The 18,553-nt window shown below is 42.5% G+C and overlaps 2 protein-coding genes across 2 annotated transcripts; both read right to left on the bottom strand.

Annotated features, from left to right (window-relative positions):
- Nucleotides 1-2,465: 2,465 nt before the first annotated feature.
- LOC310747409 (olfactory receptor 14A16-like) lies at nt 2,466-3,404 on the bottom strand (the record flags this gene model as incomplete). Its single annotated transcript, XM_083581772.1, has 1 exon — nt 2,466-3,404. One exon carries the CDS (start codon nt 3,402-3,404, stop codon nt 2,466-2,468), a length of 939 nt encoding a protein of 312 aa, XP_083437898.1.
- A 9,647-nt stretch (nt 3,405-13,051) lies between these two features.
- Nucleotides 13,052-13,993, bottom strand: LOC310747407 (olfactory receptor 14A16-like; the record flags this gene model as incomplete). The annotated part of the gene is made up of 1 exon (XM_083581770.1): nt 13,052-13,993. One exon carries the CDS (start codon nt 13,991-13,993, stop codon nt 13,052-13,054), a length of 942 nt encoding a protein of 313 aa, XP_083437896.1.
- Between the last annotated feature and the right edge of the window lie 4,560 nt (nt 13,994-18,553).

Here is an 18,553-nt window from a genome sequence, read left to right as displayed (position 1 = left end):
CCAACAGCAGTGGCATTTACAGGGTACCCTGTTAGAGGGGTCTTGAGGGGGAAGTCTCTGTCCATAGAGCCAGAAGCGGATGGCCAGCGGGCCATAGAGCCCCCCCCCCCATTTTTGGGTTGCCCCATCTCTGAACTGCTCTGAGATCTCTGGGTGTAGAGCGGAAGAAGAAGAAGAAGAGGAAGAAGGAGGACCTTTCCTCCCAACTAGACCCTGTCATGTCTCGGTTCCCCACTGGGGGCTGAGGGGGATACACGCCCAATGCCTATGCCAAGTTTTACCTACATCTGAAATTAATAAAATTGTTGCCTTTTAATCCCATTACAGTTGCCATGTCTATTCATTCTTCCCACCAGTCAGCTAGGCTCCCTGGGGGCAGGGACTTTCTGGCTGGGCATGCAACTAGTCCTCCAATCTCAGCCATAGACACTGTTGGTTAATGGAGTCAAAGGCAAATGAGAGTGAGCCCAATCAATACAGCACCAAGGGTTTTTTTTGGTTTGTTGCTAACATACTTTTGAATAAGATAAGGAAAAACAACACATTGATCAAATGTACTATATCTACTGTGGAAACCAGCTACATAGGACCTGCCTCTCTTTGATCCATTTGCATTCTTCCACATTGCAGGTTTGACATTTTCTTGTTCAGCTTCAGGACACACAGACCCCGCCTCACCTGGTACATAATATAGTTTTGAATATAACAGGCTCTCACAGTGGCAGTTGATGCTCATTGGACCTAGTGAGGCTTGTAGAATGTCATGAACGAGTGGCCAATGGGAATGATATATGGTGGTTAGGTAGCATCATCATCAGCATTAGGGATTGGTTACAGCCGTGAGAGTATTGGCGGCGAGCCCCATTCTGGGCTCGGGTGGCGGTTAGGCATTGGAATAATGTGTTTGTGGTGTGTGGAAGGGCTAGGTGTGGCCATCACCTACGCCTTCAATTTTTGGGTATTCCGTTAAAGGAATCCGGCGGTCGTGTATTCTGTCTGATGCCTGTGTGGCGGGAGGCCATGGCACGACCCTCGGTGACATCAGGGGAGAGCTTATAGTTGGATTAGCATCAACAGGCTCCACCTACTGGTGAATAAACCCCCTTTCTGACTCACCCCTCTCCGAGTGGGTGGAGTCAACTGACGTGATCCAATGCCTAAGCCAATACCTTTTCACTTGCTGTAATCAATAAAGTTGTGGCCTTTTCTTTCCCATTAACCTTATATCATGTGTCCGTGTGTTTTCATTCCACTACGCGGGGATCGGGTCCTCGAACCACAACAACTAGTTACTGGATACTGGATACAGAGAGCATGGTATCTATGATAATATTATCTTCCTAATTGTGCTGTTTTAAATGTGCATTTTGCATTTGATTTCCTTTGGTAATGTTTTATTTTGAAATCTTTAAGATAATATTTTAGTTTCCTGTTAATTATGTTAGCCTGGAAGTAACTGCAAGGGTGGCTGGGTTTTTCACAGCAGTATCTCTTAGAGCAGTGAATGACACTTTTTAGTGGAAAGAAATCCCAATGGACTGAGCTAGAGGTGGATCCTAACAACTCCCGAGGGAGAGGCAGTCTCCAGGGTGACTGATGGGAAGATGGAATATGACAAGGGAAATGTTTCTAGCAATGAATATTATCAAAATAAGAGAAGGAAGATTGCAACATCATATATTATCTTATCGAAAAATAAGTTTTATAATTTAGAATGATCACAATCAAAATGTCTGATTCTGTCTACACTACAGTAAAGCTGAAAATTCTGATGGGAAAATTACACATTTTTCAACACTTTTTCGTTTTAGAATGAATATTTGTTACATTTGATTGTTCTATATAGGCAACGCCCATTAAGTGGGGGTTATGTTCCAAGGCACCACGAGTTTAACCCTGGGTAAATTCCTGGAACCCCTGGAATCTCACACTACTCAGAGACTGGAGTGGCAAGCAAAAATATAATAAAATTGATAATTATTTTGGGGACATACATTTTATGCTTTTGAACTTTTATTTTCTTACTAAAGGCATTGGAAATAGTATTTGCTGATACAGTTACAGTATATCTAATTGTACTATACTTGTATCAGTAATAAGTAAAACACATTTGTGGGGGGGGGGGGAGAGAAGGGTGAAGAGGATGAACAAATGACAATAAATGGCATGGAGAATAAGGTGAATAAATTATAAGACTATTTGCATTGTAGAGTTAGGAACACAGGAAGTTATTTTACACTGAATCAGCCCATTGGTCCATTTAGCTCAGTATTGTTGACACTGATTGGTAGTGGCTCCCTATGGCTTGAGATATGGAATCATTCATTCCTCCACCTGCAAATGCCAGGGGTTACAGCAGGAACTTCCTACATGCAAAGCAAATGTCCACCCCAAGGTTCTAGTGCTAGGTTAAAAACTGTATATCAAAATATTCACATTGAATATACAATCCCATTTTTAAAAACTCAAAATATATTTTTAGAAGAATGCCCATAATCTAAGAGTTTCCACATAGCAGTTTTTATTTCCTTGTTTCTCATACTGTAGATGAATGGATTCAGTGTGGGAGGAATGATGGTATAGACCACAGCAAAAGCTATGTCCACATTGGAAGCATTATCTGTGGGGGGCTTTGCATAAGCAAATACTCCAGTGAACATAAACACAGAGACAACCATGAGGTGGGGTAGGCAAGTGGAAAGGGCCTTTTTCTGACCATGAACAGAAGGGATTCTACGCACTGTAGAAAAGATTTGAATGTATGTTATGATGATGAAAATGAAACAACTGAGCCCTATACTCCATCCTAGCACAAGAAACCCAACTTCAACTAAGTAAAAGTCAGTGCAGGAAAGCTTCAGTAACCTTGGGATTTCACAGAAGAATTGATTGACAGCATTAGAACAGAAGGTGTTTGCAAAGGTGCAACCAGCATGTAGGGTGGCATTAAGAAGACTGATAATCCATACAATGGCTACCATCCGTATACAGGCTCCTCTTTTCATAATTAACTCATATTGGAGTGGGTTGCAAATAGCAACATTGCGGTCATGTGCCATTATAGTTAGGAGGGCAAGATCTGATGTTCCAAATAAATATGAAAAAAAGACTTGAGCAATGCATCCAGAATAAGACATGAACCTGCTGTTTAAAAGAGAAATAGCCATCGATTTGGGTACCATGACAGAAATTGTTCCAAGGTCCATCATGGCCAAATTCATGAGAAAGAAGTACATGGGGGTGTGAAGGTGGTGATCGAAGACAACTACTACAATAATGAGAAAATTCCCCATTATTGCCACCGAGTACAACAGCAAGAAAACAAAAAAGTGCAAGATCTGTAGTTCTCGAATGTCTGAGAATCCCAACAGCAGAAATGTAGACATGGAGGTAAGATTGGACATTTTATTCACACAACGTGTTCACACATTACCTGTACAAGGAAGAAGATAGGATTGTTTGTTTATAAATGTTTATTAACCCGTTTAATTTAAACAAAGTTCCTTTAAACAGTCAAATCCACCATGCATTCTATGCTTTCCCCCTAGGATTGTCACTGAAACCCACCCCCCCTTGCACCTATTTGAAATGTGTGCATGGTGTGGGGAGGCTAGCAAAACCTTGAAGTGTCACAATTTTCCCAGGACACTCCTGGAATTACAGAAGCCATTTTGGCTTCTCATTTTATCCAGGATTGTCCCAATTTCTCCCAGCAACACTGATTTGCAACTTGCATTGTGAGCCTTCTTGCAGAGCAGTTTTGTTTACACAGAACAATCTGCATGTTCTTGCATGTGACCTATACAATATTAAGAGTTAAGAGTACAACACTTATCATCAAATAATTTCAGAGTTATGTGCTCAAAATCAATCTATTTTTTTTAGCCAAAATAAATGGCAGGTTACTATTATACCCATTTTATATATGTGCTCCTGAGTCTGGCAGTGGCTTGCAGCAGCACCCGGGTAAGAACTGGAATTGGTGCTCGTATAAACTGACTTTGTTATCACTATGCACACATGCACATGCTTTTAATTTGGGATATTTTGCAGCAGGGCTGCACAAATTAGGTAGACTCAGTAAATTGAAGACAGAACACGCAGTATGAACAGAGGCTCCCTGAAGGTTTGGTAGGTGGGTTTCTGCTTGGGACTGCAAAAATAAGGGATAGGAAAATCAAATATTTCACTGTTAATTTTCTGGCTTATTATATCATGAGCTCATACCCTCCCTTCCTATTGACTTGTGCCCTACCCCATGTGTACAGGCACTTAGGCAAGCGGTAAAGACCTTTATGTTTAATGCTACCTTTTACTTAGGTCATAACTGGGTTCTACAGGACAGCTTCTTAAGGTATGTTGTATGTTTGGTCATGTAGCTATTATACCTTTATATCTTGCCTTGCTCTTGTTTGTATGTCGCTTTGTGAGGGCATGGTCCTAAACAGCTTATAAGAATACAATGAGTTAATACAGGGCAGGGCACCTTGCACACACAGCCCTAACCTCCCAACCTCACTGCCACTTCACCAATCCCCAGCATTTGCTGCTTGAGGTGTTCACTTGACTTTGTCTAATGGGCATGGGGGTGGAATGACACTGATGTAGAACAGAATATCCCTAGTTTCATATGAGGAATGTTGGAGGGTATAGGCTATACCACCTCAATCCTTCTTCTAATATCTCTGTGTTTGATGGAACATCCAAAAGAGAAGCCTGCATACGCATACATGTACATAAGAGCTCACCACACGTATTAGTTTTGCGGTTATTACTGTCACATGAATAATGAAATACTTATATCATCTTTTATAACTTGGCTTGTGCACTTCCATTTTTGTCACAATTTCCCATTCAATGTGGCGTACCAGATCTCACAATTATACAACTATATTGAACGTATTGGGTTGGGCTCACATTTAGTCATATACTTGCAACAGAACCTCTGCAGTCAATGGGTCTACGAATAGCATCACCAAGTCTGGATTTAATTGAACAAAATTATAATCCAGTTAGAAAAAGTTGGCAAGCAATTGAAATACCTTCAAGTGTAAAATTCATAAGGTATGATATGCTTCAGATGCGAGAGCCCCTGTACCTTCTCAACCAAGCACTTTCAACCTTCCCTTGGCACTTACCCCCAAACATGTAACCGAGAATTTTTTCCCTTTAAAAAAGACAGCATAATTAAAGGTAATAGTCACTAAATGTAGCATCAGCTATTAGTGTCAGCAGGCATGGGAGAGAGTGTTAGTTAATTCTGTTTAGGCATCTTGGGATCCTACTCCCAAGAGCGCAGCAGAGCTGATCTGAATCCTCAAGGCAATTTTGCTGCTTCGACTTTGGTAGTAGAAACAAACAAACAACAACAGATACAACATGTGCTTCAGTACATGAAAAATGATCACTCTATGGCTATTTATTTAGTTATACAGTGGTACCTCAGGTTACATATGCTTCAGGTTACAGACTCCGCTAACCCAGAAATAGTGCTTCAGATTAAGAACTTTGCTTCAGGATGAGAACAGAAATCATGCTCCGGCAGCGCGGCGGCAGCAGGAGGCCCCATTAGCTAAAGTGGTGCTTCAGGTTAAGAACAGTTTCAGGTTAAGAACAGACCTCTGGAATGAATTAAGTTCTTAACCCGAGGTACCACTGTATCCAAATACTGTAGCCATTTCTAGATAGAGATAGGCTTTCACAAACTATCCATTTCCTGGTAACATCTTGGCTGAATTGCTATATTGCATTATACATGGGGCTGCCCTTCAATATGACTCCTTTAGTGCAAAACCTGGCTGCAATAATTCTAACTGAAGAGAATTCTAACTACCATTCCATTTTTTATTATTTATTTATTTGTTTGCCGTCATGTGCCTCTATCTGCAATAGATTCCAGACCTATCAGAAAAGATTACTTCCATCCCCCCAGTTTACTCACTTCTATGTCATTTTTCCAGAATGTGGAAAAAAACGGAGGAATATTAAGTGGAGTAGGACGTGAGAGACCATGGTTAAAATCAGTCATAAAACATATTGTGTGACTTTGGGATAGTCAGTCCCAGACTGACCTATCTGACCCAGTTGCTGAGGGAATAACCTCTGTTTATTTGTTTCATTTAACAAAGTTTATATACCACTTGATTGTAATAAAGCCTCCACATGGCTAACAAGAAATATATAATTATTAATAAAAATAGTTAAAAACAATTTCTTTTCTTTTTTGGTCCTAAATTACCGGTATGTGGCACCTGTAACATTGCCAGTTCCACAGACAAAAACAGTTGGATGGGCATAAATGAGGTATAGCAAGTTTACAAGTAAACTGATCTCAAGCCTTCACAGTATGGTACATGTGGAATGGCCTCCATTAATGAATGATGAGGTATGTGGTCAGTAATTGTTCCTTGTATTTTTCTATTAGTTTCCAGTTGGTTCCTGTCATTCAGAGTGTTCATATACATTAGAAATGATGGTTGTGTGAACTGAAAAGAGTGGAGATGCTAAAGATTTGTTGTGTTAATGTTCTGCATAATGTTATGCACATCTCTGTCATAATAGCATATAATAATTTAATATTTTGTTTAGTAATTTCTGAATGTATAAATTTTATCATATTGTCACCCCAATCTCCAAGCAGTCCTGCACTGTGATGTGTGAAAATTTGCTCTGCACAAGTGCTATCTGCACATGAAAGGAACTGTCTCCCTGGGTCAATTGGGGGCGGGGTGTTGCTTGTGTTCTTGTTTTCTTTTTATGATCAGTGTGTGTCCATATCTGTAGGTTTGTGCGCTGCATGTCCGCCGGTGTGTGTAGTATGAGTATAATAGACTAAGAGTGGAGACCCAGCTCTGGCATGCAGCTCTTGGAGGGATAATTTATCATGAACACAACCCACTGGACAACAAAAGTTCAAATTAGATGGCACTGTGGGTTCTACTAATGGTTCTACTAATCACAGCGCGGGTGGCGCTGTGGGTAAAACCTCAGCACCTAGGACTTGCCGATCATATGGTCGGTGGTTCGAATCCCCACGGCGGGGTGCGCTTCCGTCGTTCGGTCCCAGCGCCTGCCAACCTAGCAGTTCGAAAGCACCCCCGGGTGCAAGTAGATAAATAGGGACCGCTTACCAGTGGGAAGGTAAACGGCGTTCCGTGTGCTGCGCTGGCTCGCCAGATGCAGCTTGTCACGCTGGCCACGTGACCCGGAAGTGTCTGCGGACAGCGCTGGCTCCCGGCCTATACAGTGAGATGAGTGCACAACCCTAGAGTCTGGCAAGACTGGCCCGTACGGGCAGGGGTACCTTTACCTTACTAATCAATATTGTGGAACACGGGTGGCGCTGTGGGTTAAACCACAGAGCCTAGGGCTTGCCGATCAGAAGGTTGGCGGTTCGAATCCCCGCGACGGGGTGAGCTCCCGTTGCTCAGTCCCAGCTCCTGCCAGAATCAGAATATCATTTATTACGGCCATAGGCCCATACAGGTAAAAACAACACATAAATAACAGTTTGTGCCGTAAGGAGGAAAAAAAAAGATCGCTAAAACACCACTATAACAATAAAATACTATAAAATGGAAAGGCATGCTACGCCTTAATTAGCTTGTAGAGCTCCTTGGCGTCGCTTTTGGGAAAGGACAGCAACTAGGAACCTAGCCACCTTCAGGGTCGTGTGGGTATCCTTGTCCTGCAAGATTTGGGCAAGGTGGAATTTTGGTGGGGTACCCTCTAGTTTCTGTATGATTGATCCCAACAAATTTGCCCGTGGCACATTAAACAAGGGGCAAGTGAACATAATGTGCTGGAGCGACTCCGGCGTCACCTTATCACATTCGCACACAGCGGGGGCTTGGCCCTTTGAGAACCTATGTCTCAGGACATTAGAGGGAAAAACATTAAACCTCGCTTTGGTGAAGGCCAGTCTATGGGCAACAGTCGAAAGGGAGGAGAGGTATGATGGAACGCAGTAAGTTAAAGTGATACCAATGTTCTGGGGCGAACAAACACCTCCCCCCAGCGTATAATTTCGCTGTAAATCGATGTCATCCAGTCTTTGGCGGATCAGTCTCTGAGCAGTGATTTGGTCTAGTTTTAGGGAATCTGAGGGAGAGATTCCATAACTCAGGAGTTTGGCATGAATTCTACTAGTCCAAAGGCTAGAGAATTCATCTCGCCATAAGCATTGGGCAAGGTAATGGTTTGGTAATCTATGCCACAATGATAGCCAGTAATTGAAGACTTGCTTCCACAGGCAAGTTTCTAAGGATGCGACCTTCAATTCTAGTCGCATGGCTGCGTTGCTTACGCACAGGGGGAGCATTAGGAGCCGACGTAGGAATTGGCTTTGCAGAGTCTCAAGGGGAGCGAGATCTGTCATCACGGCCCAGAGCGGGGCAGCATAAGCAAGCACAGCAACCACTTTTGCCTTGAACACCTTTAGGGCCGAGGGAACATGCAAAGCTCCGTCCGAAAAGAAGAATCGGAGGAGCGCATATGACAAGGTTTTGGCCTTATTAAGTAGGTGTTGAATGTGAGCTTTCCACCCCAAATTGTATTGAAAAATAACTCCTAGGTATTGAAATTTTAGGACTTGCTCTATTTTTGCCCCACCAAGCTTCCATTTGTATAATCTCCGGCTTCTGGAGAAGATCAGGATCTTGGACTTGGCATGGTTGATGGTTAGTTGATTGAGTTGACAATACGTGGCAAAGATCTTCAGAGCTCTGTTTAGTCCAACACGTGTATAAGATAGAATTACCGCGTCGTCCGCATATAAAAGGAGTGGGCAGCGGTAATCCGCTAGTCTAGGTGCGTGTGTACTTGGAGATGAATTGACTAGGGGTGCTCGCATGTCGCTGATGAATAGGTTGAATAGGCAGGGAGCCAATATACATCCTTGGCGCACTCCCTTGTTTATTGGTATCGAATTTGTAAGGTCGCCCGCTGGAGTGAATCTCACTCTGGCAAGGGTACCTTCGTGGAGCTGGCTTATGAGCCATAAGAGTCTTCTATCAATGCCCTGTTTCGCAAGTTTCTCCCAAAGAATATTTCTAGGAACGCTGTCAAAGGCTGCCTTTAGATCTAAGAAGGCAGCACAGAGGTAGCCCCGGGGGGGGGGGAGGAGTACTTCCGAGCCAGATGATAAAGAACTATCGCATGATCGGTTGTGGAGCGTTTAGTTCTGAACCCTGCTTGTTCATGGCCAATCTGGTTAGTCTCATCTACCCATCGCAATAATTTAGTCATCAAAAAGCTGGCATAAATTTTCCCTATGATCGAAAGGAGGCTGATGTTACGGTAGTTTTCCGGCTCCGTTGGAGAACCTTTTTTATGAATTGGTACAATAATGGCCTCCTTCCATGTTTTGGGGATGAGACCGGAAGCGTTGATTGCATCGAAGGTTTTGGCCAAGATGCCGGCCCACCATTGTGGGTGTAGTTTGATGGCTTCAGCAGGGATCAGGTCGGGCCCAGGGGCTTTGCCCGGTTTCAGCTGAGCTATTAACTTGGCTATTTCGTCAGGATCGGTGGGAGGCCAAATAGGTAGGTGGGTAAACAGGTGCATCAGATGGTCGGAGGGAGCATCTGCCTGTGAGAAGCATTTCTTCAGGAACCGTTCCCATGTCGGTGCAGAGATGACTGCCCTTGGGGAATTCCTCCCCCTTCTGTTAATCAAAGACCAGAATTCCCTGGATCTGTGTGGTTTTGAAGCAGTAATCAAAGCCTGCCAACGATTATGTTGCCACTCACGCTTGGCAATTATCTGTGTGCGTTTGTAAACTTGCTTGGCTTGTGCATAGCTAGCTGGCAGGGTAGATGCATCAGAGGTCTTGTATGCATTATATATAGCACGGAGGCGCTGTCTTGCTTGTTTGCACTGGGAATTATACCAGGGAGCACCGTGAGTATACTCGTTTCGATTTAAATTTTTGGGTGGTAACCTGAAGAAGGACGTAAGATCAGTCATATGATGGTAGAAGCGCTTCAATACTATGCTATGCTCGTCTGAGGCAGAGCCTATGTTGGGATAGGGCCCGAGGATTTCTTTTTGAAAGAATTCCAGGTACCTTTGAGCCTGTGTCTCCGACCATTTGATTCCTCTTACTTGGAAAGATTCGTTGGTTACCACCTGAGTCACATGTCTATGAGCCTCCGGCTGCCAGTTCAGGGAAAGCTTAGCAACAAGGGGAAGGTGATCACTAAATTGTACATTCTCGATCTTAAAAGTGGAAATACACTTAAATAGATCCCTAGAGACCAACAGGTAATCGAGGACGCTGTTTGATTTAACGCTCAGGTGAGTGAAATCCCCTGGAATATCGGGGAGGCATGTGCCATTTAAGGGGACCAAATTCAAACGGATGGCCATTTGATAGAGGAGTACTCCAGCCTCATTTGCTCTGTGGTCCTTAGAAGTTCTCTTCACGATGTGTTCCAGGTCATAATTATCAAGGTTTGGGGTAACCCACCATTTGGCTTTGGTCAACGAGTCCCAATTTGCTGCCGTACGGGCATTAAAATCGCCACCAATTATGGCCGGGGTGTTAGGAAACTTAACATAGCATGAGAGCAAATGCTCTTCTAGCGAGCCCCATTTAGAGCCCAATTCAAGGGAAGAACCCCCGGGTGGCAAGTAAACATTTGTAACTAGGAGCGAGATCTTTTCCCCCGCAATCAGCCCGGTGAGGGCGTAGGGAGGCAAGGCCTGTACTAGAGTAAATTTGGAATGTAGGTTGAGGGAGATGCCTATTATTAGGCCCCCTTTAGGGCGGCCTCCTTTCAGGGAGGGGCAGGCAGGGAGTTCTAGAAGCTCAAAGCCATTTAGAACAATTTTTTCTACTTCCCACGATTCTTGGAACAAGATGATATGAAACCGATTGATATACTCCAAGAATTCTGGCTCATGTTTTTTTCCCCTCCAGCCCTCAATGTTCCAGCTGAGGACTGATAGGGGGGAGTTCCTGTTGTGTTCAATTCGCTGTCATTTCAGGGAGAGAAGTGGGTCCTTTGGAGGCAGGGCAGACCCCACAAAAAAGTCAGTTATTTTACTTTGCATGGCAGGCACCTGCTGGAGGTACCTAATCTTGGAGTTGGTAGTGGGGTGTTTAGACTGGGACAACAGAGCGGGTCTCCCGCTGGCTAACCCTAGGGTGGCCACTTCAGTAGGAGGCTCCACAGGATTTGCAGAGACTGCCCCACCGCGAGGTCTGAAGGTCGCCAATGCAACCATTTGATTTATATGTCCGGCCGGGTCTTCAGTCAAATCCGGATCATTTTTTGATGTAGGTGGAACGCTCCCCTGACCTGATGCTAGCGAAGGTACTGGGGATGCTCGACGTACAGATACCGTTTGTATGTCGTGTCTGTGCCGCTCAGGAGAATATGAGGACTCCAATTCCGGCATTGATGGATTAGATGGTAAAGAATTGTTTTGGTGGAGGGGACTCTGAATTACACTCTTCAGCGGGGGACTCTTGGAGGGCGAGTCGAAATTTATCAGGAGTTGAGATGAAAGGCCAACTTGTGAGGCAAAACCTGGGTCTGCCAAGCGTCGATGGGCTTTGCCCACAGGTGAGGGAGGCATGGGTTTAGGAGCCGGACTGAGGTGTGGAAGTCTTCCTGCTTCCTTAGAACACGACTCCGAAAAGCTGGCATGGTTATCCTGAGAAGTGGGCAGGACTTTTCCGTTCTTCTGGACATATATGAGCTGATGATTAAGTACTTCTAATCTATCAATTATTTCTTGTTGTTCCCTCGGTGGAAGGTTGCCAAAGGTGGCTAAGAGCTCTCTTTCCTCCGGCGGGGTCAGAGAATTACATGCACCAGTGGATTCCTTTAGAGCTCGTGGGGACGTAGGGTAAGTCCAGTTTCGGTACGGATGGGTATCCTCCGGAAAAGGAGGCTCAATATCCCGAGATGCTCCCGACCTCTCCGACAGGGTCCGCTCCGTGCCGTAGTCGGCAAGTAGAAGGGGATGGCTCATGCTATCCATAAAAACTCTTGTTGGGGTGATATCGTACCTAGCCAAGAGTGATTTCTGCCTGATGATAGCTGAAGGGATCCTTGGAGAGTAAAACGCAAGCATCACTCTCTGTTGCCTGAGGTGCTGGTTCAAAGGTAATACTGCAATAAGATCGCATTGTGTGATTTCTATGTTTAGGAGGTTGCTTAGTTGTTTTTTAACCCCTCCCAAGGTGAGCCACCTTGCTGACCCTACCCCGATATTTAGGCAGATTTTCTTAGGTTGCTCCTGCCAACCTAGCAGTTCGAAAGCACGTCAAAGTGCAAGTAGATAAATAGGTACCGCTCCAGCAGGAAGGTAGACGGCGTTTCCATGTGCTGCTCTGGTTTGCCAGAAGCGGCTTAGTCATGCTGGCCACATGACCCGGAAGCTGTACGCCGGCTCCCTCGGCCAATAAAGTGAGATGAGCGCCGCAACCCCAGAGTCGGTCATGACTGGACCTAATGGTCAGGGGGCCCTTTACCTTTACTAATCAATATTATAAAACAATAGAAAGAAAATTGCCAGATGACATTTTTATGCAAAAATAATTTTTATAATATTGTAGAATGATCAAGAACAAAATGCCCCACAATGTCATGTTCTGTTCAGAACATTTTGGGAAAATGATACATTTTATGCTCTTCAACTTTCTTTTTCTAACTAAATGTTTACATGGAATATTTGTTAATATGGTGACATTCGAGTGTCGTATACATGTATCACTTGTAAGTGAAATACACTGTCTTGAAAAGATGGTGAAATGCGTGATCAATTGACGATGAATTATATGAAAAATGAGGTGGAGGAATTATGGAATGATTTGTATCACAGATTCAGGAACAGAACAAACTGGTTTACACTTATTTCACTGGGTCCATTTAGTTCAGTATTGTCAGCACTGACTTGCAGTAGCCCTCTATTACTTCAGACGTGGAATCATTATCCCCCAGCCAGGACTTACCAGGGGTAAAGGCAGGAACCTGCTGCATGGAAAGCAAATACTCTACCAAAAGTTATGTTGCTGGGTTAAAAATGGCATTGCCAACCTTTAACATATAGAACAGTATACAACACCATTTTTATAGAACAGTTTCCACAAAGCAGTCTTAATTTCTTTGTTTCTCATACTGTAAATAAATGGATTTAATGTGGGAGGAATTATGGTATATATCACAGCAAAAACTATATCTAGATCAGAAGAAGAGTCAGTGGGTGGCCTTACGTAGGCAAAGGCACCAGTGAACATAAGCAAAGAGACAACAGTGAGGTGGGGAATGCAAGTGGAGAGGGCTTTTTTCTGACCATCTAAAGAAGGTATTCTGAGCACTGTAGAAAAGATCTGCATGTATGTTATGATGATGAAAATGAAGCATCCTACTGATATAATAAAGGCTATCACAAGAACCCGAACTTCAACTAGGTAAAAGTCGGAGCAAGAGATCTTCAGTAATTTTGAGATTTCACAGAAGAACTGATTAACAGAATTAGCACAGAAGGTATTACCAAAGGTGCTCCCAGTATGTAACATGGCAGCAAGAAAGCCTGTGATCCACCCAATGGCTACCATCCGCATACAGGCTCCTTTGTGCATAATTGTCTCATATTGCAGTGGTCTGCAAATAGCAACGTAACGGTCATGTGCCATTATAGTTAGGAGAGCAAAATCTGATATTCCAAAAAAATGTAAAAAGAAAACCTGAGCAACACATCCAAAATAAGAAATTAACCTGCTGTTGTAAAGGGAAATAGCCATTGATTTGGGTACCATAACTGAAACTGTTCCAAGGTCCATGATGGCCAAATTCATTAGAAAGAAATACATAGGGGTATGAAGGTGGTGATCAAGGACAATGACAATGACAATTAAAAGATTCCCTATTATTGCCATCAAGTACAAGGCTAGGAACACGAAGAAGTGCAAGATCTGTAGTTCTCGAATATCTGAGAATCCCAGCAGCAGAAATGCAGGCATGGAGGTAAGATTGTGCATTATGTTCACAGCATTTATCCACATGTTACCTGTACAAGCAAGAGGATAAGGACTATTAGTGTACAATTATTGATTCATCAATTTAATTTAAACTGAGCTTCTCTGATCTAGAAATCAAGTCCACCAAATATTCCTTTGCATAATCAGCAATAATTGTTGTCCCCTCTGTTTTCTCATCAGATAATCCCTATCCACTTGTGCCCCCCCCCCACCATTTGCAAATGTAGGCAAGGTGTGGTGAGTCTATACTCCCTGAAATCCTTCCCCTGGCATCTATGCATTCAGTGAAACGTCAGAAATGGAAGTTACATGCATATATTTATATGTGCATAGGAGCTCACCAATCAGTTGCTGGCCCCAATTATGCAGGGTGCCAGATAAGGTGGACAGACTAAAGACACACAATGTACACAATATATATTGACTGGGTGGAAGTCCTAGTCTAATCTGGATTTTTTTAAAAACACAACTGGTGCAAACATTTCTTCAGCCAGCTAATATCCACAAATAATTCATCACAAATCTGCCTATGCCCTGTGAGCAATATACTGTTGGGAAACTGATTTTAATCTGAGACCACTTCTTCCCTACTGAGGATGGGTGGGTATGTGGAATCACAATTTGCAGTATTCTTAGATTTGTTATGTTTCCAGTTTAAATGTACAAAGATATTTAAGTGTTACCACCTTATCTGCCGAGTCTGATTCTGATACATTCCACAGATATAGGAATGCCAGTTAATGTAATATGTTTGTACTATTTTTCTTTCAATTCATTAACCTCAGTTCTGAGAAATTGTTTACGTCAAAATGCAGTGTAAGCAGTGCTTTTTTTCTAAAAAAAAAATGTTTGGGGTACTCTCATTTTCCTACTCGTATTGAAATACTGCCCCTCAATGAGGCCAAACTTAGATTCACAAAATGTTTAGGGGTATGCGTACCCATGCATCTCCCCCCCCCAAGAAAAGCACTGAGTGTAAGAGTAACATGCAGAAAGATGTAGGTGTGGTGATGAAGAATGATGAGACGAAATAAGGAGTTGCAGTTTTCTTGCCACAGGTATTGTAAAGTTCACAGCTAAAAACCCCAACCACTTACCTCTTCCTTTTAAAACAGTTTCAGCCCGGGTAAGTGAAGTTTTTCATTTCACTACTATAGGCCATGACTGGTCAGACATTCACTGAGACATCTGAGATGATTTCTTCTTCTTCTGGCACATGCCAGAATATTGTATAACAGATGTATTTATAAACTGGTTTTTAAAAGGTGTGTGTGTTAGAAGGAGCTTAATTGGATATGTGCTTTGGCATTGTGGCAAATTGCTCCCATGAGTCCAAAACAGTTGATCAGAACCAGAACTCCCCAATTATTGTTTCCTCTGTTTCTGTCACAAATGTAAGCAACTAATATATGCTCACTGTCTTATAGAGGATTCCAGATCACACTGCGTATACAGAGAGGTTTTCCATCTTGGCCCTGGCAGACCTATGTGCACATTGGAACATGAAAAGAGGATTTGTCTGCATATCTATGAATCAATCCATACATGGGTTCCTCAATGGTACTTGGGAAGATTTCTGAGGACTGCCTTCTTTCTTTCCATGTTTTTTAAAAAGTTTATTGGATTGCCTGGTAAATTGTCCACCATGCAGATAAAACATACTGTTACAAAAGTTGGGTGCCTCCCTCTCTCTTTGCTGAGCAGTGGCAGGAGCCCATGGGGTTCCAGGCATTCACTCACGATCTGTGACCACTTATTCCTTAAAGTGGGAATAAATTAAATTAGACATGTTTAAAACAAAACTGGTATTTTATTTATACACACCCAATGAGCATTACAGCTTGATGGTTACTTTGGTAAAGTACAAACTTGATTTTCGTCAAATTCTTTTTTTACAGAAGTGTTTAAGAATTTTACTAATGACTTTAACAGTGTTCCTAAATCACCTGATTCATCCTAGAATGGCTCTTTGTCCCACCATGCTAGTAAAACACATCTAGCCCCCTTTTATAATATAATATGTTATAATTGTTTTATGAAATAATCTAGTTTGCCCTGCCTAGCAAACCTCTAGCTGCTCAGCTATTCTCCCATCCAAGCCCTATCTAACACTTTAACTGTCAGGTTTTACCTTTTACCTTTCCACTCCCTCCTGATTGGCTAGCACTTCACCTTGCTGTGATTGGCTACTGAGTCTTCAGGAGGCTGACCAAAGGACTGTCCACCACACACAGCTTTTCCTGACCTCACTGATAAAAGTACAGTAAAACCATCTTCATCATCATTATGAAGCTTCAAACCATGAGGTTCAACCATTTTTTTACAGTCCAATACCCCCATCCAAAGGGGCAACTGCACAACTTTGAAGGAGATCTTTGATCCACCATTGTCACTTGGTGACATGGAATGTATTCTGCCAGCTTTGACTGATTACTCAGCTCTTGCCATTTATGTATAGAGATAGTCTTTCACAGCAATCCATGTTCTGGTTACCTCTTGCTTGAATTGTTGCATTGAATTATACCTAGAATTGAACAGTTGGAAGGGACCTCAATGGCCATATAGCCCAACTCGTTACAATGCAGGAATAACAAGTAAATAATCCCTGACAGGGAGCCATCCAACCTCTATTTAAAAGCCTCCAATGAATAATAGTCCACCACCTTCTGAGGTAGTCAGTTCCATTGTCCAACAGCTCTTACCATCAGAAAGTTCTTCCTAACTTTCAATCAGAATCTCCTTTCTTCTAATTTGAATCCATTGGTTCAGGTCCTATCCTTTGGAGCAGTGAAAAACAAGCTTGTGTCATCTTCCATGTGACAGCTCTTTGGATATTTGAAGATGGCCAAAACATTTCAGTCTTCTGACGTTGAATATTCTAACTGGTTCAACCAGGTGGAGTGATGTTACTCCATTTAAAAGTGGCCGGCAGTGGAGTTTACCTTTAAAATGCTGCCTTCCATAGCATCCTGCTTGTCCCTTAAGATTTTTGGTTAAGTCCTTTTGTCTAGTGTTTCCCTCAGCACAGCTGCATTCTGCATGCACTACACTACAAATATATAGAGAGACAGAGACAGAGACAGAGACAGAGACAGAGATGCCCCAGCTCTTCAAGATAACCCTCATAGGTTGCACTACATTATTTTGTCTGTTCTGGCATTTTAAAGGGTTAAAGTGCATCTGTCTGTTATCAGTGTCAAAGACCATTTGTTCCCTCTCAGGATGTAAATTACATTTCAAAATGCTATTGTATTGTATTTGCCAACATACCAGGAAGAAGAATCAACACAACCAAATGTGAATAAATAGGTTGTACTTTGTACTTTGATTGTCAAATGAAATCCATTCCGGAAGTCTGTTCAACTTCCAAAAAAGTTCGACAACCAAGGTGCAGCTTCCGATTGGGTGCAGGAGCTTCTTGCACTCAATTGGAAGCTGTGGAAGCCGTGTCGGACATCCAGCTTCCAAAGAACAATCACAAACTAGAATACTCACTTCTGGGAGATACCACCTCTCCTCTTCTTCCAAGGGAGGAGGGGTGTGGCAAATTTGCCCCCTCCAAAAATAGTAGAATGGCATCGTATGAATAACATCTATGTCTGGAATATTTGTGATGAAGGTCAGATTAGAACTATTTTAATTGATAAGGATGTAAATTCTGGCAATATACTGATTTTTGTTTGGGGACATCATCATCATAATTTATTATGGTCAAAGACCAGCTCGAAAAGCACAACTGGGACAGTTTTCACAAGAATAAAATATACATTTAAAACATTGAACAACAACGATAAATGCATATACACATAAAGACTTAAAGTTTGGGCTACCATACAAATTGGCCCTGCCACCATGGAGGCCAGCTTTTTAGTCAATTCATACCTATAACCCAGGAATAAAAACCAAGTGATAAGGAATCATTCTAGTCAACATGATCTTCCTCTTCTTTTCCATGATCATGTTTCTCATGAATTCCCTCTGAGAAGATGGTCTGGCACCATTTACATGTCAGGTTTACTTGTACTCAAATTCATTCCTTCTCCTCCTGCTCATTATACCTTCACCATTCTCAATTCAACTGCCTAGTTGAAAGATCTGCTACACTGAATTTAAAGAGCAGGGGTAATTCATGCAACAGTCCTCCAAATTAATTTTGTGGGAGGTGTGCATGGCTGGTGAACTTGGCTGGCATTTGCAGGTGAGCTATGAGACTTCACAATGCTGAATTAAGGCACTATGAGAAAAGCTTTACCAGGATCATTTTCAGTGGTACAGAAATGATGCTAATCAACAAGTCATTGAAATATTATTTTTCTAAAAAAGGAAAAGAAATGAGGAAAAAATAAGGGGGGAAGATCCTATTTCTGCATTAGAAATCAGGATTGAATAATTTTAGGTTTTATGTAGTCAAAATACTCAAGATGCACAGGAAAGCAACAAATGACACTGAAGGAGGACAGAGAGAAATTCATTTATAAAAATGTTTGCTGAAAAGTGAAATGTGTATAGCACTTATGTTAAAAAGTGCATCCACACACATAAAAGCATGCAAACTTATTT

Source organism: Podarcis filfolensis (assembly GCF_964270895.1).
Source record: "Podarcis filfolensis genome assembly, chromosome: 13".
NCBI lineage: Eukaryota > Metazoa > Chordata > Lepidosauria > Squamata > Lacertidae > Podarcis > Podarcis filfolensis.
Note: the sequence above shows the minus strand (reverse complement) of the source record. Positions and strands in the feature narration are given on the sequence as shown.